Here is a 26544-nt window from a genome sequence, read left to right as displayed (position 1 = left end):
TATTTGTCGCATATTGTAAATCACCAAATTCCTATCAATCAGATATATAAAAAGGACAAAAAAGATATAATGTCACTTTTGATGAACTTCTAGACACTTATTGAGGTATCTTAATTATGCATGAAAACCAACAAATAGTGAATTCATGTGGTTTACATTAAATATTCAAAAATAAAGTTATAAAAAAGTACTATTTCTTGCAATAATTCTTAAACCCGTGACTCAAAAGTCCAAAATATTGTTTATTTTTTATTTAAAGTACGTATTATGAGAGATAATAAATGTCTAAATACAAGTTTAAAGAAATCATTTAATCGCGTATTAGGAGCTAATAGTTTGATGATCTCATAATAGGTTTAATTTATTTTTTTAAAAATATATTACATCGATTGTAAGGGTAGAAAAATAGAAAAGAGAATTACAAGATAGGATTAACTAGCTATATAATTCTAAAGTAAAAATACGAAGCAAACAACATTTACAGATTAGCTCAATTGACAGATATTGGATGATTAGCATCTACATAAAATTCAAAAATAGCCATTTTTTGAAATCCATGATATGATATAGATTTCAAACTTAATAGTAAAACTCCATCTCAATATCCTGGATTATTGATTACAATTATCCTAGATTTTTCACTTATTTAAGTTTGAAATCTTTGACACTTATCATGGTGTTTCTACATTAAAAGTGGCTTTTTAACGAATTTTCACACTTGCTATTTTTCAAAGAGATTAGCGCCATATAGTTTTGACCTTGTGTTTTAAGTCACATTTTTTACCTCAGAATTCCTCTATGAATCTATAAAAGGTATTAAAAAAAGTCAAGCAAATTTTAGTTTATGATATTTAAGTGGAGAAGGATATATATAAGAATAGGTCGATCATTCCCGAATTTCAAAAGGTTGGCTCCAGATCGATTTTCTCACAAATTAAAGAAAAATGAAGAAAACAAAATTGAAAATCCAATTATGTGTATTTCACATTGACACTAATCAAGGGATGTGCTTTCAATTTCATTGACTATGTGCTAAAGGTAGTAGCCCTAAACAACCACACATTTACTCAAGTTGCAACAATGCGTTAAAATTTAACGCGGAATCCCATTTGTTTGAAAACCACAAGTCTTTTTTATACTCTTTTTTTTCTAGTAAAAACAAATTAATGCATTGACTAGGACTTTTAATTTGTACCTTAATTAGATGATACTACTTTGTGTGTTTTATGAAACTTTGAGTAAGCTCAATCAAGAAAATATCTAAGATTTTGTATGGACTTAACGGTTTACTTTGGATGTGACAAGTAAATGAGGCATGAGACTACCGACTATACTATAGTCCAAAAATAAAAACATTTGTATTCCGCGTTGAAAGTATTGGGTTCGTATAATTTATAAATTCAATATCGACTAGTTGCATCCTCCCCTTAACTCATGACAGCAGCTTGTACCATCTGCTGAAGTAGGCGAAAGGGTGTGTTAGAGTGACAAGGCATTGTTTACTAGAAACATAATGCATTCTACTTTGTGACGGAGTCAGAAATTTTAAAATAATCCAAAAACACCCAACTTGAAATCCAAACGTATAAAAAAAATACATTTTAAAATGTTATTCAAAATTCATGTAGTTTGACTTTTGAGAAGAAAAATGTAAGAAGTAAAAAGAAAGGTGTGTATATCTCTAGTCACTGAAATTCAAATCAATAAGAAAGAAAATACATCATTTTGTTTTATCTTTAGTAGAAATTTTCTGGATCCGGCTCCTCTCCATTACCTCTTCTCTCTATTTCGTCAAGTGCACATCTAAATGAGAGACATGCGTCTTATTTAAATTTTAAAGGTCAAGATTATACTACATTAACAAATATTATAATCATAGTTAAGTCAACCAATTTTGAAAAACTACTCCCTAAATATGATAAAAACAAGATATTTTCTATAAATTTTGATATTCATTAATTTCATCTTATATTTTTATATTCAAATATTAAAATTTTCTTTTATTCCCAACAAACAAATTTTAAAACATATTTCTTTTCCCCCTTCAAACACAGTACGTAGCCACACTTTCTCCTCTTACTAAAGTATGGTAATTTTGATATTTCACATTTGTAATTCTAATAATTTCTCGTTTTGTTTTATTTCCCACTCTTTTATTTTAATGTTTTTGCCTACATTGATAATTTATTCACCTCCTTTTTTTCGTTTCTCAGCATATAGAATATTTTAAGAACAAAGTTTATTATCACAAAAAATTGTTTAGTTGATTCTCACCTTAAAAATCATATAATTTAATATTTAAATACAAAAATATAAAATGAAATTAATGAATATCAAAATTTATAGAAAATATCTTGTTCTTAACACATTTAGGGAGTAGTTTTCCAAAATTGGTTGACTTAACTATGGTTATAATATTTATTAATGTAGTATAATCTTGACCTTTAAAATTTAAATAGAACACATGTCTCTCATCTAGATATGCACTTGACGAAATGGAGAGAAGGGATAATGGAGGGGAGCCAAATCCAAATTTTCTTTCAAAAACCAGTCTCTCTCTAGTAAAATCTGTGTAACATTCTACCCTCCTTAAACCGAATGCAGGCAGAATCTATAGATTAGGCAGAATTTATCATAATCGATGATTCTCAGTCTCCCTTATGATTTATAATGACATTTCCAATACCACATGTCATGTTAATTTGAACATGTACATGAATTGGTCAAAAACAAGAGGTGAGGAAAAGATTTTATCGTAGTAACCATGGAAAAGCAACAATTTCAATAATAATTGTTTGATCTCAAAAAGACTGTCAATCTACTAACCTTATAAGTTTATGACTAATATCTCAGAACTAGCCAAATCAAACTCTCAGATATGAAAAGATTCAGCAGAAATGCGACAAAAGCAAAGTAATGTAAGTTTGTTGGTTGCAAACGTCGAACCAAGATTTATTTTGCACTGTTTCAAGCCTTATAGTTGATTATACATTAGAAGAAAAGCAGGAAACACATTTGTGGATTCAACTGCAACTAGATTCAAGCTCAAGGTTCTCCTCCGAGCTCCACTCTTAAGTTGTCATATGGATAGACCTTTGGTGTCTGCTCATACCAAAAACAGAAAAGGTTAGTCAATAAAAATGAAGATGATGGGGAAAATTAAAAGCACAAGTTGTATGATGATCAAACGACGAGGGGTTGCAAGCAGTTAGGACCGACTAAATATAAAAGTAAAGGCAGGTTGACACAGTATGTAATCACTGGAGGGAGTATTTATATTTGATAATTGGATTGCTCAGAAGTAGTGATTGTGGTAAAGGTGAGCATTGCTTACTGAAAGGCAGCTCTAATTGCACCTTGCAAGGAAGGAGAGAGAGACCAAGTGTCCTACCCGTACCCATTTCACATCACCCACAAAGGAAGTAGGGGGTGATTCAATCACTTTTGCCCACTAGTAAGGTGAAAGTCATTTCTACCTCTCTAAAATGTTTCTCTTGTGACTAAGGATATTGATAAGTGCCAGTACAGCTTAAAGCACAATCTCGAATGACATTCCCGCCCAGGTGATTTGGAAATAAGCAAATGATAAATATAATCAGTATGTTACAGACAGTTACTACGATACAGCTTTTGAAACATCTAGACAGTATCATACACTTCTAGTACAGCCTGTGGAACTAACTAGTGAGTGTAGTGTCAAATCATCAGCTGCTCTAAATAAAAGCCAAGAGCAGTCCATGTTGTAGAAATGATTTAAGGAATTAGATTCCAAAGAAGGGAACTCTAGTTCACATCCGTCACTCTGAAATCTTGACTTCTGAAACCATTTTAATCACTTGAATGAAAAGTTTATGTGATAAGCACAATAGGTCAGCAACAACCGGTATCCATTGTACATTAACATAGCCTCATTCAGACAGTGAATCGTCATGCCCAAAAATAATAGAATCTAAAATTTCTACTATATCATTCTAGGTGAGTGAAACAGTTTGGTCTCTTCCTTGATTCTAAATGCTCTCACCTTTATCTTTTAGAATGGGAAAGGGTCAAAGATGTCCTTGGCATATTGAATATGGCTTAAAATTACCCTCTTTCCACCTATTGGACCGAAATTGCCCTTGACGTTGAATTTAAGCCTCAAATCACCCCCTCCTTTTAACGGAACAGATGTGGAAAATATGAAAATTAAATATGAGGTATTGATTTGTTGATCCACATATAATTAGCCAATTCATTCACAACCTAACCCATTAATCCAAACATGTTTTTAGAAGACCCCCACAACTTCATCCTCTTCATTCACCTCAGACCAAGATGATGCATATCAAAGAACTCTTTGAAATCTGTATACTCAGAAATAATTTGACGAGTATATAAATAAATTATTAATACCTCCTATGGCCTTCTATAATTTGTTTTGCTTCCCAAATCTTTATATTCAAATGGAACCTCCCCCCTTTCTTCGTTTCTCCACCTAAACTCTCTATTGAATTATCCACAGGTACATTCTTCTTCTTAGTCATTTTCTTCAATTAGGGTTATGTTACAAATCCACCTTCAAGATTTTTGTTCTTTTTTCCTATTTTATAATCAACTCAATTATATTTCCATCAGGTTAAGAATCCATTCATCATTCAAGAGATTTTGATATTTTGTCACTATGAAGGCATCCCAATGGTTCTGCCTTCAATTGTAATTGCATCAGAAGAGTGGGGAAAAAAAACAGAGAAACTTTTGATTTGTTGTAGTTCTTTCCAAAATGTCAGTCTCTTTCAGCATCAAAGACAATTAGGCATTTAGTTATACAGCAGTACGGGATTAGGCAACCATGCTCAAGTTCAATGCTTGAGTGGCATTGCTGGTGTTCCTTCATATTATCATGGGTATGATGCTGGCAGCAAGGTGATTAAGTCTTCGTCATCGAGAGAATCAAGAGGATGAAGTGGTGCGGGTCTTTTTAAAATGGGTTCGGGTTCATGGGTTGGGTGGTAAATAGATTGGATCTAACTAGTAACTACATATGGACCAATAAATTAATGCCACATATTTAAATAAAAAGACCATATATTCCATATTTGCTTCCGTTACAAGGGGCAATTTTAAGCTTGAATTTAATGCTAAGGGTAACTCTGGTTCAATAGGTAGGTAGGAGGGAAATTTTAAGTCATTTTCAATACGTTGCTGGTATTTTTGACCCTTTCCCATTTTCAGGATAGAACTTTCTTCAATCCTGCAAACGCACACCCTTAAACTCCAACTAGTACCTTATGACATATTGAACACAGAGATTTGTTCTCTAAAACAATAAGCTAATGAGCTTCTTTCAGCAAATCAAAATCAACAGCAAACAACTTAATGAATACAACAAAATTGTCGATAAAGCTAGCGCATGACTAGTATTAGTATAGAGCATCTAGCCTTGAATTTACTGCACAATATAAATTAAACAAAGGATATGATGCAAGACGTTTCTTTGTATATTCTTTCAGCAAACATTTCTCATCTTTTAGCACTTCATCATGGAAACGAAATACATTTAATTGAGTAAAAACTTAGGCTTCTTCAATGACCTATAATCTAACCGAGTAAACATAAACTTTGGTGAAGAAAACGGGATTTCACTAAAACAGCATCCAGAGGATGAAAAAAAAAATTTGACCGAACCAGTACAAGGTATATCTACTAATCTTAGGAAAAGATTCTTCTTAGGAAAACATCTTCCTAAGTATTTAACACTACCAAACAGGAGAACATAGGAAGACGCTTTCCGAAAACATTTTTCTTCATACCAAACACGAAAGGAGCAATGAGGAAAATTGCCATGGAAAAACAATGTAGGATAGAAAGCTCTAATTGAACAAATTCAGGTGAAGAATTCTAACCACAAGCTACTAGTGCTTGCAGCCCCAGAATTAGGAAGCAATTTAGGTTAAGAAAAGGAAAATCCTTAAGGTGGTGCATAGAAAAAATGAAGATACTACCTCTACTGATACTTGAAGTACTAGACATTTTCACCATCCTACCGGAGACGGCCTTTTCTTTTTAAGAAATAACCAAAGGCATTATAACTAGTGGTGGATTACTGGATTGACTATAGGTGGTAAAACCTCCGGCAATCCTCCTCATCACTGATGGTTCAGCTTAAGGCGCATGTGCACCAGGAGGCGGACGTAAGAATTGACAGGGTTATAGACCGGAGAATCAGGCAGATGCTCTGATGTGGTAGTTGGGAACTGCGCATTTTTCAAGTTTGGTAAGACAAAGTGTGTGGATACTTTGGCCAAGAACAAGTAATACTCTTTGCTTGATTTTCGATCCTAGCATCACATCATTCTGTTATAGTACCTCAATATTTCAACAGAACCTTTTCCAGCCAATAAGGAGAAGATCACATAACAAACTCTAATATAATCCACATGATGCTGGTCATTTAGCCACAGAATAAAGAAACCACAGCCACAAAAGAGTTTTTTAGTAAAGTTACCCTTTACTCAACCAAAAGAAAAAGGAGTTCTTTAGTTTTATCAAAAAAAAAAGAAAAAGAAAAAGGAGTTGTTTAGTATTCGTCCAACACTAAGATCAACAAACAGCTTAAAGTAACTTTACCACAAATCGACACAGTAAACAACATACAAGTCCGTCCATAGTAAAAACACACACAACAAAATGCAACTCGCATCTGGACAACATGTACAGTAAAGTCATCAAAGCATAACATTCTTTTTTTGATAAGTATGTCAACAAAGCATAACTGATTCACACTAATAAAGGAAAAATAGAATTGGAATTCAATAAATGTAGACTTACAAATGGAATTTTGGAGGCTTTATCATTCCAAACAGCTAACAGTCCAATCCCCACAAAACAACTCAACCCACCGCACAACCAAGCCAATGCTTCATACTGACATTAAAAGCAGTTCAAGAATCTTCAATTATCTTATATAAATAACTTGACTAGCAAAAATGAAAAACTTGAAATCGTGAACTGTAAAAGCCATGAAGATAATTCAAATACTAATCCCCTTTCCAACAGATACAAAATCCTAAAATTTCACATATAGAAGTCTTCAAGTTCCAGATTATAATTAATTTGACGTACAAACTAAAGGGTGAAACAATGAATTGGGGATTCGTATACAAATCTTGAGCCAAAAAATCTAACCTTTCCAACAGATATAAAATCTTCATGATTTAATCTACTATCAAAAATAAAAATTGTAAAAGAATAAACATGGGATTCAAATAGGGATCCTAATCAGAATATCAAACCTTTCTAACATCAAGCAAATCTACAATTAACATTGAACCTAATTTGACGAAAAATGAAAAATTGTAAACGATAGAAAATGAAATGGGGATTTAACAACAAATATTAAATTAGAACAAAAAATCTAACCTTTCCAACGGTATCTGCTATGCGATCGATACAAGGCTCGGGAAAAGGAGTACCATTGTCCCATGTAAGTTCATCATTCACATGAAGCTACAATCACAACGAAACAAAATTAAAACTAAATTAGGGTTTGCCAATCAAATTTAAAAAAAAAAAACAAATGGAACCTAAGGACGTATTAAGTACTGTATGTATTTATACTATAGGCATTACCGGCTTATCAGGCACAATATGTTTACCGACGGGAAGGCCCATGCCGGCGCGTGTTCGAAGAGAGGATGCGACGGACCGGGCGACGACACCGTTTCCGCCCATTATGCGAGTAGCTACATTACTCAATCTTCCGGCCATTTTCCGATGATCGGAATCGCTCGTATCTCGCCAATAGTTCTTCGGAATTCAACGATTTGTGATTCAGTTCAATGTTCTTTACCTAGTAGAGATTGTGTTACTGTACTTAGGCAATGAACCCAAACGACGTCGTTTAGTAGTTTCTCTATTTTATCTTTTGATCCTACTTCTAAGTGTGACTTCCATTAACAGCACCAAAGTTTACTAGTGTACACAAAATCGTCCCAAATGTTTTTAAAAAAACATTTTGAATGTAAACTCTATAATTTTTGTCCAAACTTGTATATATATTAAGAAATTCGCTAAATATATATAAATATTTGAACGTAAACTTGATTATTATTGTAATATTAATATGAATGAACTTGAGGTTGTTATAAGAATTCATAATCTTGAATCTCCATAGGAATTGATGTGCCTTTGCTAGAGGTGGACTCAGTGGCGGAGCCACCATATCTTTAGGGGTTCATCCGAACCCTCTTCGACGGAAAATTATATTATTTTTACATGGTTAAAATATTTTTTTAGGTATATATAGTAGATGCCGAACCCCCTTCAGCTACATCGTGTGTTTATTTCTTCAGATTTTGAACCTCTTATTGAAAATTTTGGCTCCGCCATTGAGTGGACTAATACTCTTGAAGATATTTATATTTACAAATGATGATTAGGATGCATTTATCTTAATTCCCTTTACTTTAACTAGAGCAAAATGCCTCTGCTAATTTAAAAGTAACTTTTAAATCATAACAAGTTGTTCAATGACAAGTATATATAGATAATTTTTCAAATGGTCACTAATCAGCTAATAATTATTTTCTCAAAAAGTCATCCAACTTTATTTAGTAAAACAAAAGTCACTCAATTAATGATAATTATCTCAAAAAGTCGCTCAAAATACAAAGCATATGAACTTAGAACTTAGAACTTAGAAGTATGATAAAATCAAATTTCTATAAAGTGGCATAAGAGGTTCTGTTACAATTTATTTCAAAGTTAGCACCACAGAGCACTAGCTAGCAGGTAGCCAATATGTCATATGACTAACTGCTATAAGGATATTACAAACAAAACAAAATTCAACAAACTGCTAGTGCTATTTTTTCAAATTCCCAACTGACTCTGCACTTCCAAAATAGTCTTAGCAGAGTTCCTAAGTTGCTCAATTTCTTCATCAGTAAGATGCACATTCGTCACGCCCAAAACCCCACTTCTACCAAGCTGTGCAGGCAAGCTCAAAAACACATCGCCACCATCAATGCCATAGAATCCCTTTGCAAGAACCGAAACAGGATGAATCCTTCTTTGATCGCGAAGGATTGTTCGAGCCAAGTTAGCAACAGAGTAGCCAATTGCCCATGATGTGTAACCTTTCAAACTAATCACTTCATATGCACTGTGCACAACTTCTTGGTGGATTTTTTCCAGTGTCTCTTTTTCCAAAGCAATTTGTTGCCTCTCAAGGAAACTGAGGACTGGCACTCCTCCTACACTAATGCCTGACCAAAGTGCCACTGAGCTATCACCATGCTCTCCAACAATGTATGCCTAGAAATATATAAATATCAGATAAGTACATTACTTTCACTTAAACAATACACACAGAACATAAGATACTTATATTCTAGTGGTATTAATCAGATGTTAAATTCGACTCAAATGCTTTGTAAATTCAATGGGAAGATCAAATTTCAATTACTATATTGTGGATTTACACTACGTATGTTGTTGTAATGTGTTAGCTCATTTCTATCTGTCGAACTCGGAAAATAGGAGTTTTTTTCCCTTCCTACTTGGGAAATAGGATGCCTTCTATTTCAATGTAAGTGTCTTGTTTACTCCCTAACTCCCTCCATCCAAAAATAATTCTCTTTAGTAATATCGGATGGAGGGAATACCTTTTATTTACTCTTATTTTTCTTGATAGACGTGAAACAAGAAAGTATATTTTTAACTATTCCCTCTATTTCTAAATCTTTGTCACAATTTCACTTTTTAGAGCCAAACAACATGAACTTTTGACACTTATTTCTTCATCATTATATTGCTATGAGAGCATTGCAGTTTGTAATACTTTTGTATATTTTTTAAATACTTTAATTTTAATTTTGAAATATTGAATTAATCTAATCTAATATAGCTTTAAAATTTAGTTAGATTAAACTCTCGAGAAGTGTAATTTAGTTAGATTAACTCTCAAAAAGCGAAATGTGACAACTAATTTAAGAAAAGCAACAACTAGATCTTCTTATATTTTCGTATAGGAATGTCAATTTCTATATTTACAGTAATTTTTCACTTACAACATTCTATGACAATATTGAAGACACAATATTCAAAATGCATTTTAACGCATTATATAAATTTTTAGTTTAAACATACCAAATTCATAAAGTCTTTCTTTAATTTCTTAAATTTCACAATCAGTCAAACTAAGACAATTGAAATGAAACGGAGCTGGTAACATAAGCCATTTCTAAAAACAAAAATAGAAATTTAAATTAAGTAGTTGGAAAATGAAGCACTAACCTGGACATCCTGGGCATTAACATCAAGATGATCCGCAATCAAAAACCGAAATCTAGAGGAATCCAAATTCGTTCCCGACCCGATAACCCGATTCGACGGAAACCCAGACAATTTCCAAGCAACATACGTCAGCACATCGACCGGATTCGAAACTACTAGAAGCGTAGTCTCCGGCGAATACTTCACCAACGGCGGAACAATATTCTTAAACAGAGCCACATTCCTCTGCAACAAATTCAACCTACTCTCACCCGTATTCTGTCGGGCACCTGCAGTTACAATACAAAGATCCGATCCGGAAGTAACCAAGTAATCAGTCGATGCGTTGATCTTCGTACGCGGCAGAAACGCTGCCGCGTGCTGAAGATCCAGCATTTCTCCTCGAAGCTTGTCGGATTTTGTGTCGACGAGTGCAAGCTCGTCGACTAGGTCTTGTGTTAGGATTGTTTGTGCAATTGCCATACCGACGTTTCCAACGCCGATGACGGAGATTTTGGTGTGGCGTTTTGTGGGTGAAGGAGGGGCAGCATTGGAAATTGACTTGAAAAAAACTTGGCTTAAGTCTAGACCACCAGGGCCAAGTGATGAAGATGAAGTACTCTTTTGCATGATTAATTGTAATATTGTATTGTGTATTTTCTAGTAGAGAAATTAAGGTTTTTGGTGAATGAAGGAGGCAAATGGTGTAGTTATATAGAGAGATTGGCGAGGGAAAGAGAACAAAATAATGGGAAAGTTGGTGCAATGTATTGGATTTTTCAACGGTCAATCTTCCGAGAAGCATTGGAAAAAAAAAAAAACAATTTTTTTTTGATCTCTATATCAAAAAAAAATAGTAAGTATATTATTTATAATTACAACGATGTTGTCCGTTTTTATTTTGTGAAAGTTTTCGAAACTAAATAGGATAGAAAAATTGATAAGGAAAATAGACGTAATTATACCTAAAAGAACAGTGATAAAAAGCTCATTCATTTTAGTGGATTCATTGTTTATGCGAAAATGTACTTGGAAACGGCTATTTTACTTCGAGATGCACTAGTCCAAAATTTTCATTATAGGTGAGAACTAAGAACTAACCGAAGGAAAAGAGACTTTCGGCTACTTAATTTTAGCAAATCAAAAAGGTTTATTAGTATTTCTTTTTTTCATACTATCCTTAGTATTAAATAACGATATGATCAAATTTAAAATTCAAAGTATTATTAATAAGATTAGTTGAATAAAATAAATCTCTAATTAAAATTTTCCAATGCGTTAAAACGAAGGGAGTATTGTGATATCTTTTCAATTGAGTTGAGTTTTTACGGGTAGTCAAAATATCAGGTCTAATTTTAGTAAAGAAAATAAAGCTTACATGTAATATAATATAACAATTGGTGGGATTTTAAAGACTTAAAAATTGAGACGGTGCATTTTTTCATTTGATAACTTATAATGCGGCCATTAATTTGTTCCATGTTTAATGCTTCAAAACTAGGGGTGGTTTCAGGGTTGGCTATAGATTTGTACATCTATTACTTTAACTATTAACTTTGTTGAGTTAAATATATTAACTAATAAGCAAACGAGTTGACAGAAAGGCAAAAACATGTATTTATTCACTTTTTTAGATAATATATGTAATGAACGAATATCATAATGTGTTTATAATAAGATGTATTATGAAATGACATTATTAATATGTAGTGATATTGTGCAGAGTTAACTATCAATAGGTATTATCCATTGTTGTAGTTAATCTAATCTCATAATGTAAAATTTTTTTGTACTATTGGCACAAAAAACAAATTAGTAAAGAATAATGCAGCGAGTTTTCAAATGGTGGGGTAAGCTAAATAAAGACGACTATCTAGAAAAGTAAAATAGATTTGTTGCTACCCAATTCTAGAAAAATCACGTCAAATACGTAAAAGAGGTCTACTTATTTCACAAGAAAATCATTTTATTCGAGAAGTTTTCTTTTTGAGTGTGACTAGGGGTGCGCATCGGTCGGTTCGGTTCGGTTTTAGGTGTTATTGGTTCGGTTATCGGTTTTCGGTTTTCGGTTTGTAAATACTTCAAACCGATAACCAAACCAATAACATATTTCTTATCGGTTTTTGGTTAATCGGTTTATGGTACTTAACGGTTCGATTTTCAGTTTAACCAATAAGAAAATACCATATGATTTTTCCAACATTTGGCATGAAAGTAATAATCATAAAAGTAACAATCATTTTTCTTGCAAGTTTAGACACTAGACACATTCAAAGGAAAAAGTGTGAAAGTAACAATCGTTTAACCATTAACAAAAAGTGTGAAAGTAACAATCGTTTAACCATTAACAATAAGACTAGTAAATTTAGTATAGTCTTATTGGGTTATCGGTTTAACCATTAACAAAAATTATAAAATCGGAAACCGAACCAATAACCCAATAAAAAATTTTGCAAAACCGTTTAAAAACCGTTAGCCCAATAACCCAATATCAATAAACCAATAGTGTTTTTTTCGGTTCGATTTATTGGTTAAATCGGTTTTTGCACACCCCTAAGTGTGACTATATTCGAATAATAAGTTGTATTCATATTAAGATTTATATCCTAGATTCACCTCTTTATAATAGTACATACATATTCTCAATGTCCCTCTTAATATGCCCATGTCTCTTACTTCCTCTGTTTAGATTTATATGATTTATTATTCTTTTTAGTCGGTCTCAAAAAAATGACACGCCTCTATATTAAGTAACAATTTGATTTTAAAATATCAATTTTACCTTTAATGAATTAATTTATAGTTATACAAATTTTTATTATTCATTTTAGGTTACAAGTTTTAAAACTCTTCATTTCTTTCTTAAAATTTGTGCCAGAGTCAAACTATCTCACATAAAATGGAAAGGAGGGAGTGTAAAATAAAAATAAATCAGAACATTCCAATTCTCAACAGTTTTATCCTATGTCATTTATTAACATAATAACACTCATTATAAACCATTTTTATATTATAAGGCCCATTACCTCATTACATGTTAAAATAGCAGCATATTAGGCACACAATGGTCAAATTAGAGCAGTGCTTATAAGAAATATTGATGACTAAAGAAAAAAAACAAGTGTGGAGAAAATCAAAATAGCTAGCTAGCGTACATTGGAATTACGATTAATTATTTAATTTTCCTTTATAAACACGGTTTATTAATATGTGTTTTTCGTAAAATTCAACCATGAAAAAGTAGTAGAAGTTGCTTTTGTACAGTAACATTATTATAGAATATTATGCCCACTGATTAATTAAAACTAGGCCGTTGTTTTGCATTGTTTCTGTCAGCGGTATCAGTAAAATAAAAATAAAAATCCATGGTTTGTCAAAAAGCCTAAAGCCTGTTAGGACCAAAATAATTAGGTATAATGCAAAAGCTAGCAAAATAAACCTCGAAAGATCATGACTAAGAAGACAAAAGAGAAATATATCAAAAGACACAAAGATTTAATGTGGTTCGGTCAACCGACCTACATCCACAAAGGAGATGAGCAATCCACTATATAAATATGAGAGAAAAATATAGAGAAAAATAACTTCAATCAATTCACTCAGAATACATGGGAGGTCCACACAAGTGATAACATATCAAACGTGTGTCCCACAAATGCTCCCCTAACCAAAACTCTCAAAGCTCCTAGGACTACATTATCAATGTTGATTATGTTAGAAGAAACAAGTCTCTATTTATAGAGTTCTAAACTTTTCCTAGGACTAGCCAATCCTAAACCTTTTTTTAAAAAGAAAACCTATTTATAGTAAGAAACTCACGGCAAATAATACCCAACAAAGCGAAGGTTTTTTTTTTCTCGAAACCCATCATGGATCGCGCCTGTCTCCACTATTTTCTTCTTTGCCTTGATCATTCCTTCAATTAATATCAATATCAATATGTTTGAACATTAGTTCTTTGAGTATTTATAAAATAAAATTTCCAGATGAAGTGGTGTTGTGTGACATCATTTTCACTAAGACACACCTATTTCTATGGTGATCCATAATTGATCTTCAAATTCTAAACCTGCCTCTCCGCTAGCTATCGTAAACGTGACTAGCTAGGATCTCCTTCATGACCTCTATACCTTTGCTTTTCTTTTCCAGCTAAAAGATCATAAAAAATGGTCATTGTTTTCACCTTTTCGAGATGTAAACAAAATAATGCAAATTAAACATATTTCCAAATTTAAGGGTCCGTTTGGGTTATAGAACTCTCTCTTGCACATTGATATTGTCTCCTTGAAGAAAATTGGTGAAATAATTTTAGACATAATTAGACTATTAAAAGGAAATTAATGGTAATGCTATAATAAAACGATCTTTTTTATATATTATTTTAGGAGGATGAATAATTAAATATTATTTCCACTTATTTTCAGCGTAACTTAATTAAATCTTTTACAGTAATCTATCAATTGATGGCAAAGATGTCTCTCGTCTTTCCTTTATAATATTACTATACTAATTTTTAGACTTTAGTTATAGGTAAGTATGAGGTGCCAAGTAATAACAAAATAAATAAAAACTTACGTAATATGACAAATATATATTTAGATTGTTTAAATTAAGATACATAACTATAGTTTCAAAAAGGAATCGACTGGGGCACATAAGTTGTGAACATGTGATTTAACTCAATATAAAGTCAAGAATCGTACTAAGGGTTGACATGCCGCAAATTCTTTTGAAGGAGGGGTGCCTTCGAGAAAATATACATATGGTGCAATGTGGCTATCGTTAATTGTTACTTGGTACCATAAGGTATTGGGGTAATTAAGTCCCACGGTAAACGTATGCACCATGAATTCGGATTTGTTCATCAAGAAATCGACACCTTAATAACAAGGGAAACCAAAAATAATGTAATAATACTCATTTATTCAATTTGTTTATCTTACTTCCTTTTAGAGTACACTCTAAGGGGTCGTTTGGTACAAGGATTAATAATGCAAGGATTAGTAATGCAAAGATTAATAGTGCATGGATTAGTAGCGCAGGAATTGTTTTTACCAAGTGTTTTGTTCATTATTTCCCATCTCATCTTGTGTTTGGATTAAAACTTTATGAAAAACTTCTTTCCAACTATACCCTTGAATTATTATGCAATTGGGTTAAGGTAAATAATTGTCGGACATTTTATTTTTTTATGGCCTTCTAAGTTTTAACTAGATATGAGAAGAACAATTTTGTTGTCATGTTTGCCTTTTTTTTCACTTAAATTATTTGAGGATAAATAATTGTCATCTTAGTAAATTGATCACTAACAAAATGTCAATTTTTAATTTTAAAAAATAAAATAAACTATCAACTTTTAAAATTGAAAAGACAGTAAAGAATAGTAAAATTAAATAAACCATCTACATTTACACATAAAAATTGCAAGTTGTAATTTTAATATGTATTCAATTCTATAAATTGTTCAAAATACAGATAATTAGAAAACTGCACAAACATATATATATATATATATATATATATATATATATATCTTCAATTAAGATCACAAACGTCATGTGGTGATATATTTACTTTTTTTAATTAGTTAATGTTAAATAACTCACATCTCAAATATTGTATTAATTTGTATTGGATTTATTTAGTAACAAACAACTCTCTCTAAATAATTTGTAAGCTAATTTATTTAAATAAATTTACTAGTACAAATATAAAACACAAAATAAAGAAAATAATTAAAATGATTTGAGGGATATTTTTGTCTTTACATAGACTTATCCCATGATATTATATCTTTAGAGAAAATGATCAAAATGGTCCTTAATATATAGAGGTTCCAAATAGTCCTTCATCATGTATATGAAAAGATAATCATTTTAGTCCTTAACCCTAAAACTAACTAAAAAAATAAAATAAAAACTATTTAATTTTAACAGTGGGGTCCCACAACATGTCAAACTTTTTTAAAAAATAATAATAATTAAAAATTAGTAAAACCCCTTCTTCCTCAATCTATTTTCTTTCACCATCACCACGACACCCCTGCTTCCTCAACTTCTTTCTTTCACAAGGTCATACTCCGTATCCTTGTAAGACAAATAATACACACTACATTCATTTCTTATCTTTCGCCAGAACAAAAATTTGAGCAGCTCCTATATTCTTATATAAGAAGAAGAAAACAAAGATCACTAAAACAAACGTGAACCAATTAAATTAGTTAAAAGACTCCATTTCTCCTTGAGATCACCATAAATCAATTCCTTTTAAGTTGTAACTAATTTTCTTTTTGTTTTGTCCTTTTCAAAATTAGTACTACATCTGTTTCACAAAGAATGACCTTATTTCCTTTTTAGTTAGTTTCAAAAAGAATGACTTCTTTTTTTTTGGTAAGATTTTAATTTTAACTTTCCACGTGGCATGTTTAAGGCCACAAAATTAAAGAACGATTTTGTACATTTGACATAACTTTAATTTAGGACCACATATTCAAAAGTCTTCTTTATTTTCTTAAACTTCGTGCCAAGTCAAACTAGACCATTTTTTGTGAAACAGAAGAAGTAGTATTTTTTTCCAGCATCATTATTCATTCCATTTTTCAAATAAAATGATTAAAACTGAATGGACAGAGCTAGAAAATAAAAATCTTAAGAAACTTTGGTGTCTGTATGAGAGGATTTTATCAGTGGAAATAAAAATAGATCATTGAAAATTGTAAAAAAAATGGTTGAAGAATAGCGATGGAGGAGAAGAGATTACGGAAGAAAGAGGGAGGAAGAAGGGTTCCACCAAGTGTGGGACCCATTGTTAAATTTAACAGTTTTTTTTTAAAAAAAATTAGTTAGTTTTAGGGGCAAGGACTAAAATGACAATCTTTTCATATAGGCGGAATGGTCTGAGAGACCCTTGTACTTGACTTGATTTGTAAGTTGGATCCCTGTACTTATGACTTTGCCAACTAAACCCTTAAACTCATTCAAACACAATATTTTAGACCTCTTTCTCATCAGGTGTGCGTGTAATACACTCATTTTACACATGAAATACCACGTCATTTTTTAATGACACGTCATTATTATTATTGTTTTTCTAATGACACATCAGAAATTAAATATTTAAAAATAAATAATATTTAAAAAAATGCAATTTTTTTTTCTCTCTCTCATTTTTCTCATTTCACCTCTTCCCACTTCATCTTCTTTGTTCCCACCTTCTATCATTTTCATTCCAAAAATAAAAACCACCATTTTTATCTTTTTCAATCACAAAATGTAATAGATTATAATTAGTTCTTGCACCTGCTTTAGGGTTCTATTTATTTTGATTTGATAAAAAGAGATATCAAGAAAACTTCTAATTAGAAAAAAAAATACTTATATGTAAATTCAAGAAATAGATATTAAAGAATTAAGTTTATAAAAATGGTGAATGGTATATTTTCTTGCAAAAACTTTTTTCAATTTTTTATTTGATGATTTTATTGTGATAAAATGTACATCAAAGAAGAAAAAGAGAAAATGAGTAGGGGCAGGGGAGTGGGGGATGGATGGGGGCTGAGGTTGAAGAAGAAGAAGAGAAAAGGAGTAGGGGTGGGGAGTGTGAGGGGTGGGGGTTGAGGTTGAAGAAGAAGAGAAAAAGGGTGGGGTGGGATAGAGCTGAAGAAGAAGAGAGAAGGGGTGGGAGTGGGGCGAGGTGGGGTGGAGTGAAGAAGAAGGAGGTTTTCAGTATTTTAAAAAAATATATATTATTATTATTATTATTATTATTTTGTCTTATAATTTTGATAATTTTAAAATAAAAATATTGTATTCACTTGCATCAAAACGCGTGGGGTCACGTATCTGTCCAACTAAGTCATTTCATATAAGCTCGATCAATGGTCAATGGGGTTTAAAAAATAGAGTTTCATTGAGTTTAAGGGTTCATTTGGCAAAGTGATAAGTAGAAGGGTTCAACTGACAAATGAAGCCAAGTATAGGGGTCTCCCAGGTCATTCCGTCTTTCATATACATTAAGGACTACTTGAATGAGATGATATACATAAAGGACCAAATTACTTTAACCCCTATACATTAAGGGGTCGTTTGGTTTGAATACAAGTTATGTTGGGATAAATTATACTAGGATAAGTTATGTTGGGATTGGTTTTTATTGCTTGTTTGGTTTGTCTTATTCAAACTAATATTTATTGTATAATTTTTAAGAATAAGTTGTTTGTTTACAAAAATACCCTCACCTTATTTAGTTTTTTTTTTTACATTTTCTTTGCAAGCTTTAGTTATTCATTCTTAAAAATAAAATTTCCATCTTATTTAGCTTAAATATTTTTGTGTATGCATTTCCATGATTGTGCCGTATGTTTTAAAAATTAAACTTTCATCTTATTTAACTTAAAAATTAAAATTTTATCTTATTTAGCTTAAAAATAAAATGTTCATCTTATTTAGCTTAAAAATAAAACTTTCATCTTATTTAGTTTAAAAATAAAACTTTCATTTTATTTAGCTTAAAAATAAAACTTTCATTTTAAGTTTATTAAAGTAAAAGAAAAGTTATTATTAAAGTTATCTACATTTTAATTATAGATAAAATATAATTTTTAAGTAGTAATAAACTATTTAATGAAAAATATGTAATCTAGTAATGGCGTGAACATTTAAGACAAATCAAAATATAAATAAACATAATAATTACACAAATAAATTCAACTTATAATATATTCAAAAATAAAAATTGTATTTATAAAATGTAAATATCATGCCCCGAGCCTACACCCTGGGCGGGACTGGCACTCAAAGACCATTGCTGGCCTCAAGCAAACCCTTGGCCTGGCTTACTAACTCAGCGGAAGACTTTAACTCATCACATACACACTTATGAAGTAACTAGAATGTTATAAAGGAACATTCGACTGGCCATTAAGGCAAACTCAAGTCTTTAACATATGAAATGAAAAGTAAAGACAACTGAATTAACTAACTGACTATCTGACTATTTATGAAGCCTCTAAAAAACTGAGATGGATGTCGAAACAGGCCCACGACATCCTAATGAACTAATACTAGAGTTGAAAGCAATGTAAAGGAATCCTCTGGAATGCAAAGAGGCTCACCCACAGACTCTGAACAGCTCACTAGATCAACGAATGCGCCGGATGCCGATCCTAGTTACATGTGTCTACATCATAAGACGATGTAGGCCAACTGGCATCAGTACATTGAATGTACGAGCATGCTAGTTGGAAAGCTAAAACAACATAGGCTAGAAAAAATCTGAGAGAAACTGAAGAACTTACCTGACTCAACTCAACTCAACCTGACTGAACTCATTTCAATATAAAGCAATTTAAAAGCAAGTGCAATATAAAGAAAATATATTTGAAAACATGATATCAACTCTGTATGTATGCAAAGATACAATATAACTCTAAGGTGTATGTAAAAATACAAATAAACTGATGTATATAAAAATACAATAACTTCTATGGGAGTTTCTCTAACCGACAACCATCACTTAAGAGCTATTGTGATGATACAGCGATCTTCCTCACGCTACCAGCGCATCCTATACCTGGCCAAAGGTATAAAACCTGAACTGCCTAATGGATCCACTAGTCTATTTCGAAAAGGGTTCATCTAAAAAGTATGACCATTTTCTACCCATGATGGTTACATGGTTTATGGGGGGCTGTGAGTTGTCTGAACTCTCCCCCATATTGGTGCTCATACTACTCCCAAAAATATACTAGCTCTTTATGTTTAAAAACATACTTCTTCTGTGGTTTGAGATTAATGCTCAAAAACTTAGCTCAAAGGCTATCTTGGAAATCTCAGTTTCTCTGCTTGCTTCATTTGGAAACCTATTACACTTTTCTGAAAACTAGTCAAAGTCTCTTTGGAAATCTCAGTTTCCGTTCTTATTTAAATGTGAAAAACATTTAAAATCTCTTTGGAAATACTTAGTCCCTTTATACTTTTGAAGAAATGAACTTCAAACTTTACATTTTACTCTTTGCTTAACTTCAAACTTAAGTCTTAAAATAAGTTAAAACGTTTATAAAAGACTTATGAAAACTTGAAATAAACTTCTCTTACTTGACTTTTGACTTTGATCTTAACTTTTGCTTGAATTGACTCTTAATTGATCCTTGAATTGAATTATGGATTAAAGGATTATGATTTGTGTTTGGAAAGATCTCTTGATGTTTAGGAATGATTTCGAATAGCTAAACTTGAGAAAAGTTACGAAATCATCGTCTTGGAACATGTCCGCGACGCGAAGGTGTTTTAAATAATTATTCACGCAATTAAATTTTGGGACAGAGGAATCCGCATCCTTTTCGCAACGCGGAGCAAATTTTTGTTCACAGTGAGAACAAGTCCGCGACACGGACTTGTTTCATGAACCTTACTCGACTTTTTCCTTTTTCGTTTTTCAGCCTCCACCCACCTAAATTTGATTATCTTCCTCAAATTCGTTTTAGATCCCGATACCCAGCGTATGTACTCAAGAATCTAACTCAAAGTAACTCTAAAACACAACGTAAAGATCTTGGAAACTCAACAATTCAACTCAATTCAAGAACAACATTCAAATTCAAGAATTCATGTCAAGAACATCAACTTTCAAATTCTTTTAGGACGAATTGCGCTGAAACTAAACATGTTTGGCGCATGGGTGAATGAACCCAACGCTATAAGAGACTCACATACCTTGTAAGATGTAGCGACCCTAAAAATAGATAGGTGAAACTAGAGCCTAACGTATGAATTTTTAAAGTTTAAGCATAAATTGAAAGTAGTCACTTTTGGAAAAAAAGTTCTGAATCTGGAAATTGGCTAAGTTCAAAATCTGGAAATTCGGTCAAGTGTGGAAATCAGTGAGTTTTTGGCCAACTTTGAGCAGTCATAACTCCTAGCTCAGGATGATCCAGTAGTAGTTTCAGTTATATTTGAAAATCCCTTGGAACGATCTTTCCAACGCCGCCGAGTTTGCTCGATTCCGAGTTCGTATGAGCGAGTTATGCCCTTTGAAAGTTGGGCAGTTGGCAAGGAGTCCGTCCGGAAATTTAAGGGCATTTTGGTCTTTTCACAAATCTTTTCTTTTGAGGTTATATTATTGTGTTAGGCTGATTGTGGGTCATTTTGTTCCATTTTAAAAGAGTTAGGGTTAGGGTTCTTGAGAGAAGAAGAGAGGAGAAGAAGAAGAAGAAGAAGTTGGAGCTAGAGTTGAAGATTTTGAGTTCTTTCTTCTTCAATTTTTCGTGGGCTTTCAATTTAGAGGTATGGTGACCCTTGATCCTTGGTGAATCTTTCTTTCAAGGAGTCCAATCAAAAGTGTTTCAAAGAACAAAAATCTCAAATTCTAATCTAAGCATGGGTTCATTGGCAAAACGTTTTCTAAGCCATTATATTGATGAATTAATATTTTTAAGATGATTTCGTATGGAATTCCTTGAAGAACCCATGTTTTCCCTAAATTCCTAAATTTGCTTATGAAGTGGGTATTTTGCTTATGATTCAAAGTTTATGAAATTGTGTTTGGATTGGATTGTATTAGTGACTCTTATGATTTTCTACATCTATCTATGATGAATTGATGATGTATGGATGAATTGAAAGTTGTGGCCTTATGGGCAAGTTATGATGAATTCTCTTGTGGTAAGTAAAATGGTTGGGACTTGAGTGTTGTTGATTATGGCTTTGGAGGATGGTAAGTTGGCTTAATCTCTTATTATGGATAAAATTGTTCTTGCTTAGTTTGATCCACTTATGGTGGAGGTGTTTAATTACGAAATGTTATTGTACTATGTGAAGGTATTCTTATGGTTATAAGGTGATCTTGTACAAAGTGTTATTGTATTGTATATTATATACATAAATGAGGCTATATGTAAAGTCCTATATAAAGCTATATGTAAAGTTTTATGTGAAGCTTTATGTGTGAAGGTATTATGTGAATGAGTTTTATGTGAAGCTATATGTGAAGGTATGATGTGAATGAGTTTATGTGATCTTGTGATGATCCTATGTAAAGTGGATAGCATTGTGATTTAAAGTATGATTTTTCTCATGAAGTATATATGAAATGATGTTGGATTATGAAGTATCCTTAGATGAAAATGTTGTGACTTGGTTGGTAGACTAAAGTGTCCCTCCTTGTTACTTAAAGTCTTGAATGCATGAATGTGTGAAGTGGGCTAGAACTAAGAAATGGTGCCCTTTCTATAAATGCTAAAAGAGGAATTCTAGGCCAAGACTTGAATCGGCAAAACTAAGAAATAGTGCCCTTTCATAAGTCTAGCTTTCCTAAGTAAATGTATAACCTTGAAGGATGGGCCTTAGGGCGAAGTTCCCTTCTTGAGTGAAATGATAGACTTAGAGATGGATGGAGCCGGAACGGCATGAAAATCCTTATCTAAGAAAGTCAAATGAGCTATCCTTATGAACCTTGATTGGCCATGACTTAGAGATGGGGCCTTTCTTGGGAAGAGGTACTATGAGTTGGTTGAACTAGAAAAGGAACCCTCTCTAAGTACATATGTGATTGAATACTCTATGGGAAACAAGGCTAGCACCGAGTGGATGTGGTTAGGAAGGTGGCCTAGTTGAGTATGAGATTAGGCACAATGAACTTCCTTGGACATCCCCTAAACCATGTGCCTACATGGGTTGCTTACTAGTTCTACATTTGGCAAGTAGAACAACCTCTACGGAGTAGGATAGACTCCGGATTCCATGCCTAGCTAGTATGGTCTATGTCGGTTATGCCTATTCCCATCATGTGGGATATGTACTCTAGTTATTGGATAGGTTCTACAACGTGTAGGTAGTAGTATGGGATGCTATCTACACATGGCACGAGTAGGCTTTGAAAATACTAAAGTGAATTCCCTAAGTCTAACGACTATTATGTGAAAGTCCCCTTATGTGCTTGAATGTCTCCTAAATGGTTTCTTAAAGAATGTTGGTCTATTGATGTTATGTTATAAAGGAAATGTCTTTATCTAAGGTAATCTTGAGGAACACGTAAGTGTGCTTGAAGAGGTTGTATGGGTGGTCACTTCTTGTCTCACTCAAGTGTGTCTTAAGGTTATATTAGGTAGAGGTCCTACGGTAATGAAATGGTGTGTGTTCTTTTAAAGTTAAGCATGTGTTGTATATGAATATATGTTGAGTATGTCTATTGTTGGCTATGGTTTTATATGTGAACATTGACTTGTATTATGTCTCTTATACTTGTGAAGTGAAGGTTTTATCAAAATAATATGAAAGCATTTATTCCTTGTAAATGTCCGTTTTGGCATGTTTTTGCATGGTCATCATACTTAGTACTTAATTGTACTAATTCCATATTTCTCTATTTTCTACAAGTGTAGGTTCCGGCAAGTGAGCGGGTTTTGTAGTAACTTGGGATTTGAAGTTCTTCCTAGATTTTGTGGTATGTCCTCATATGTCGAGGGCAAGACTTTTCTATTCTAGTTTTATGATAAGATTCTTGTAATAGACTTAATAGACTTCTTTTGATTGTAAAGGGCCGTGTCCCTAGTATGTTTTCATGTTTATGTCTAAGATGGCTAAGAGACTTAGTATTCCGCTTGTGTACTTTTGAATGATGTTTTAAAAGTGACCTTTGAGTCTTATGGGATTTTATTTAAAGAGTTTTTAATTCCGCACTATTTTACATATCTAATGTGATGAATGCTAAGGGCTTGTATGAGACCTCCGAGAGGTCGAATACGCATGTTACGACTTGGGGGTGCTCTCGGGTCGTGACATAGGATCAATTCCTTGGCGAATCCACAACCAAAATCGATCATTCTTGGCAAATCTTGCTTTTTCTCTTGCGTTCTTTCTCCAAAAGCCCTAACTCTATTCCTCAAAAGCGTAAACTGAACTAACTCAATCTTGACCCCACTTAATTTACTAAAAAACGGATTTAATTAATTGGGTAAGGAAAATACCAAACTACCCTTTTAAATTCCGGATTGGGCATTTCTTTATTCAAACAACCCAACTTCCAACTAACATTATTCACTCATACGAACTCGGAATCACGCAAACTCGGCGGCGTTGGAAAGATAATTCCAAGAAATTTGCAACCATACCTGGAAGTACACCTAACTCATCCTGAGCTAGGAGTTATGACCGTTTGAAGTTGGCCCAAAATCAACTTTACATTACTTAAAAATTTCCAGATTTCCTTATACTTTCCAAAAATGATTATTTCATGTTCTGAGCTTCTTTCTAACTATTTCAAGTTGCGAGATGTTACAGTAAATTTTTAATAGAAAAATACATTTATCATAAAAATAACGAATAATTAAGGTTGTGAATATTATTATAATTGTTATTAAAATTGTCTTAATATGTATGAATGTAAAAGAGAGTTTAAGGGGGGTATTTTTGTTAATTTACACCCCTTATCCCAGGATAACTTATCTTGAGATTACTATACCACCTCCAGTGAGGGATAACTTATCCCAGGACTAATTGTTAATCTTGGGATAAGTTATCCCTATCTTTGCAATCAAACAATGAATTAAAGACCACTAAAAAGTTATCACGGGACTAATTCCTCTTATCCATTACACCAAACGACCCTAAGGACCATTTTGATCATTTTCTCTTATATCTTATGTATTACTAATACCTCAAAGTGGAAGGTATTAGTAATACATCATATAACACCTTATACCATGTAAGAGGTATAATTAATCCATAGATTAGTTATACATAGACCCAATTTCCTGCCAAACATAGTACTAAATAATACCATACATAATATATGAACTATTGGTTTTAATGTGGCCTACCAAACGACCCCTAAATATATTTAGCTTAAGTCAACAAGATTCAATTTCTTTTTCTTAAATTGTGTATCAAGTTAAAACTAGACAAATAAATTGAAATTGTGGGAGTAACTATTTCTCTTAGCAAGTGATAATTGACAAAGGACTAATTTCGAATTAAATTATACTTGACGGACCAAAACTATATTTTGCAAAAAACCACCGAACAGTTGGTTTTGGAAGAATCAGACTTGTTGAAGTGGACTGTGGACTCGAAATTCGCCGTCTGTCGAGCTTTGCCGGAGCCATGGAAGCATTGGCAAAGCTGGAGAGACTCTAGACTTACTCCTCCAGCGCATCCATCCACCATCTCCGCAAAAGAAACGTTCTGGTACCTCCTTTTTTCGTAATTCGCGTATTATTTATCGGATAATTAACTTGTACTGTATGTACGATTTCAAATTGGGCATAATATGAAATTGTCTTTTCCGGCATGTAGAATAAGTAGTAGAAGGTTGCTTACATTTTAGTTCAAGTGTGTTATTTGCTACAGTATTGTATAAATGCAAACTTATAGGATGAAATCTAGCTTTTTAGATGATGAAGACGAAAATTAGTCATAATGTATCATTGGGACAGGGAAAATGTAAAAAGCTGTGAAAAGTAAATGTGTCATGTGTTGAGTTATCTGTTAAAGAAATTCTGAATCAAATATGTATATGGAGCTTTCATGAGTAGCAGTGAAGGATTTGCACCTCAAGTTCATGAATGACTTGTTCACAAGTGAGTTCTTTCAAATTCTTTGAGATTTTATCCATGTACAATTTTTTCAGTGTTGAACACTCTTTAAATTAATAAATATTAATTTATCGATTAAAGAATACCTCTACAAAATAATAATATTTCATGGTCCCGCCTATATTAATTTAGAGAGATTTTACTGTAATCTTTAAATGAATGAAATACGCGATATATGGAGATGTGTATTTTCTCTTGTTTCTTTTAGTGTATAAAATTGAACATCTTACCGACTTCAAAGAGGAAAATGGTGAACATCTTGTATTGCTGGACAGTGGAGTAGACATTATGATAGTCCTACTCTAAAGAAACTGATGAAATATTTCAGAGTGGAGATTACGCTGTCAACACTATTTGCAGTTAATGTAATGTTGGAATGGGATTGATTACGAAATAAAAAAGAAGCAGCATCAAATCATGGATTGAAGAAATTATAAACTATCATCAAAGGAAAATTGGTGAGATATTGATTGCATTTTGTGGTAGTTGCAGACTTGCAGGATGCTATTATGACTTAGGCTTCACATGTATAGTGTAGATAAAGAACATGATTTGGAAGCAGAGTTTTTTTCTAGGAGTACAAAAAAACTTATATACAGGACTGGCTTTTAAATTGTATGTCATGCTTTTTTTAGGAAAAGTACATTCAAACAACCAATTATTATTTTCAAAAATTATATTCAAAGACAACTCCAACTTTA

At 32.5% G+C, this 26544-nt stretch overlaps 2 protein-coding genes across 2 annotated transcripts; both read right to left on the bottom strand.

Annotated features, from left to right (window-relative positions):
• Positions 1 to 2859: 2859 nt before the first annotated feature.
• LOC125826874 (NADH dehydrogenase [ubiquinone] 1 beta subcomplex subunit 8, mitochondrial) lies at positions 2860 to 7874 on the bottom strand. The gene is made up of 4 exons (XM_049506215.1): positions 7609 to 7874; positions 7399 to 7485; positions 6808 to 6903; positions 2860 to 3102 (listed from the first exon to the last, which is right to left on the bottom strand). Exons 1-4 carry the CDS (start codon positions 7744 to 7746, stop codon positions 3046 to 3048), a joined length of 378 nt encoding a protein of 125 aa, XP_049362172.1. The 5' UTR covers positions 7747 to 7874; the 3' UTR covers positions 2860 to 3045.
• Positions 7875 to 8664: 790 nt separating this feature from the next.
• LOC125827054 (L-lactate dehydrogenase B-like) lies at positions 8665 to 10909 on the bottom strand. Its single transcript, XM_049506412.1, has 2 exons — positions 10276 to 10909; positions 8665 to 9294 (listed from the first exon to the last, which is right to left on the bottom strand). Exons 1-2 carry the CDS (start codon positions 10882 to 10884, stop codon positions 8851 to 8853), a joined length of 1053 nt encoding a protein of 350 aa, XP_049362369.1. The 5' UTR covers positions 10885 to 10909; the 3' UTR covers positions 8665 to 8850.
• Between the last annotated feature and the right edge of the window lie 15635 nt (positions 10910 to 26544).

Source organism: Solanum verrucosum, unplaced genomic scaffold, assembly GCF_900185275.1.
Source record: "Solanum verrucosum unplaced genomic scaffold, falcon-dt-bn FXZP01000060.1, whole genome shotgun sequence".
Taxonomy (NCBI): Eukaryota; Viridiplantae; Streptophyta; class Magnoliopsida; order Solanales; family Solanaceae; genus Solanum; species Solanum verrucosum.
The sequence above is the reverse complement of the archived record's forward strand: the minus strand, read 5'-3'. Positions and strand labels throughout refer to the sequence as shown.

Coding starts and splice junctions, on each gene's coding strand:
- LOC125826874 (XM_049506215.1), bottom strand. CDS start 7,746: ATGGCCGGAAGATTGAGTAATGTAGCTACTCGCATAATGGGCGGAAAC. Junction 7,486..7,608: donor ATATTGTGCCTGATAAGCCG/GTAATGCCTATA, acceptor TTGTGATTGTAG/CTTCATGTGAATGATGAACT. Junction 6,904..7,398: donor TAGCAGATACCGTTGGAAAG/GTTAGATTTTTT, acceptor TTTTAATGTCAG/TATGAAGCATTGGCTTGGTT.
- LOC125827054 (XM_049506412.1), bottom strand. CDS start 10,884: ATGCAAAAGAGTACTTCATCTTCATCACTTGGCCCTGGTGGTCTAGAC. Junction 9,295..10,275: donor TTAATGCCCAGGATGTCCAG/GTTAGTGCTTCA, acceptor ATATATTTCTAG/GCATACATTGTTGGAGAGCA.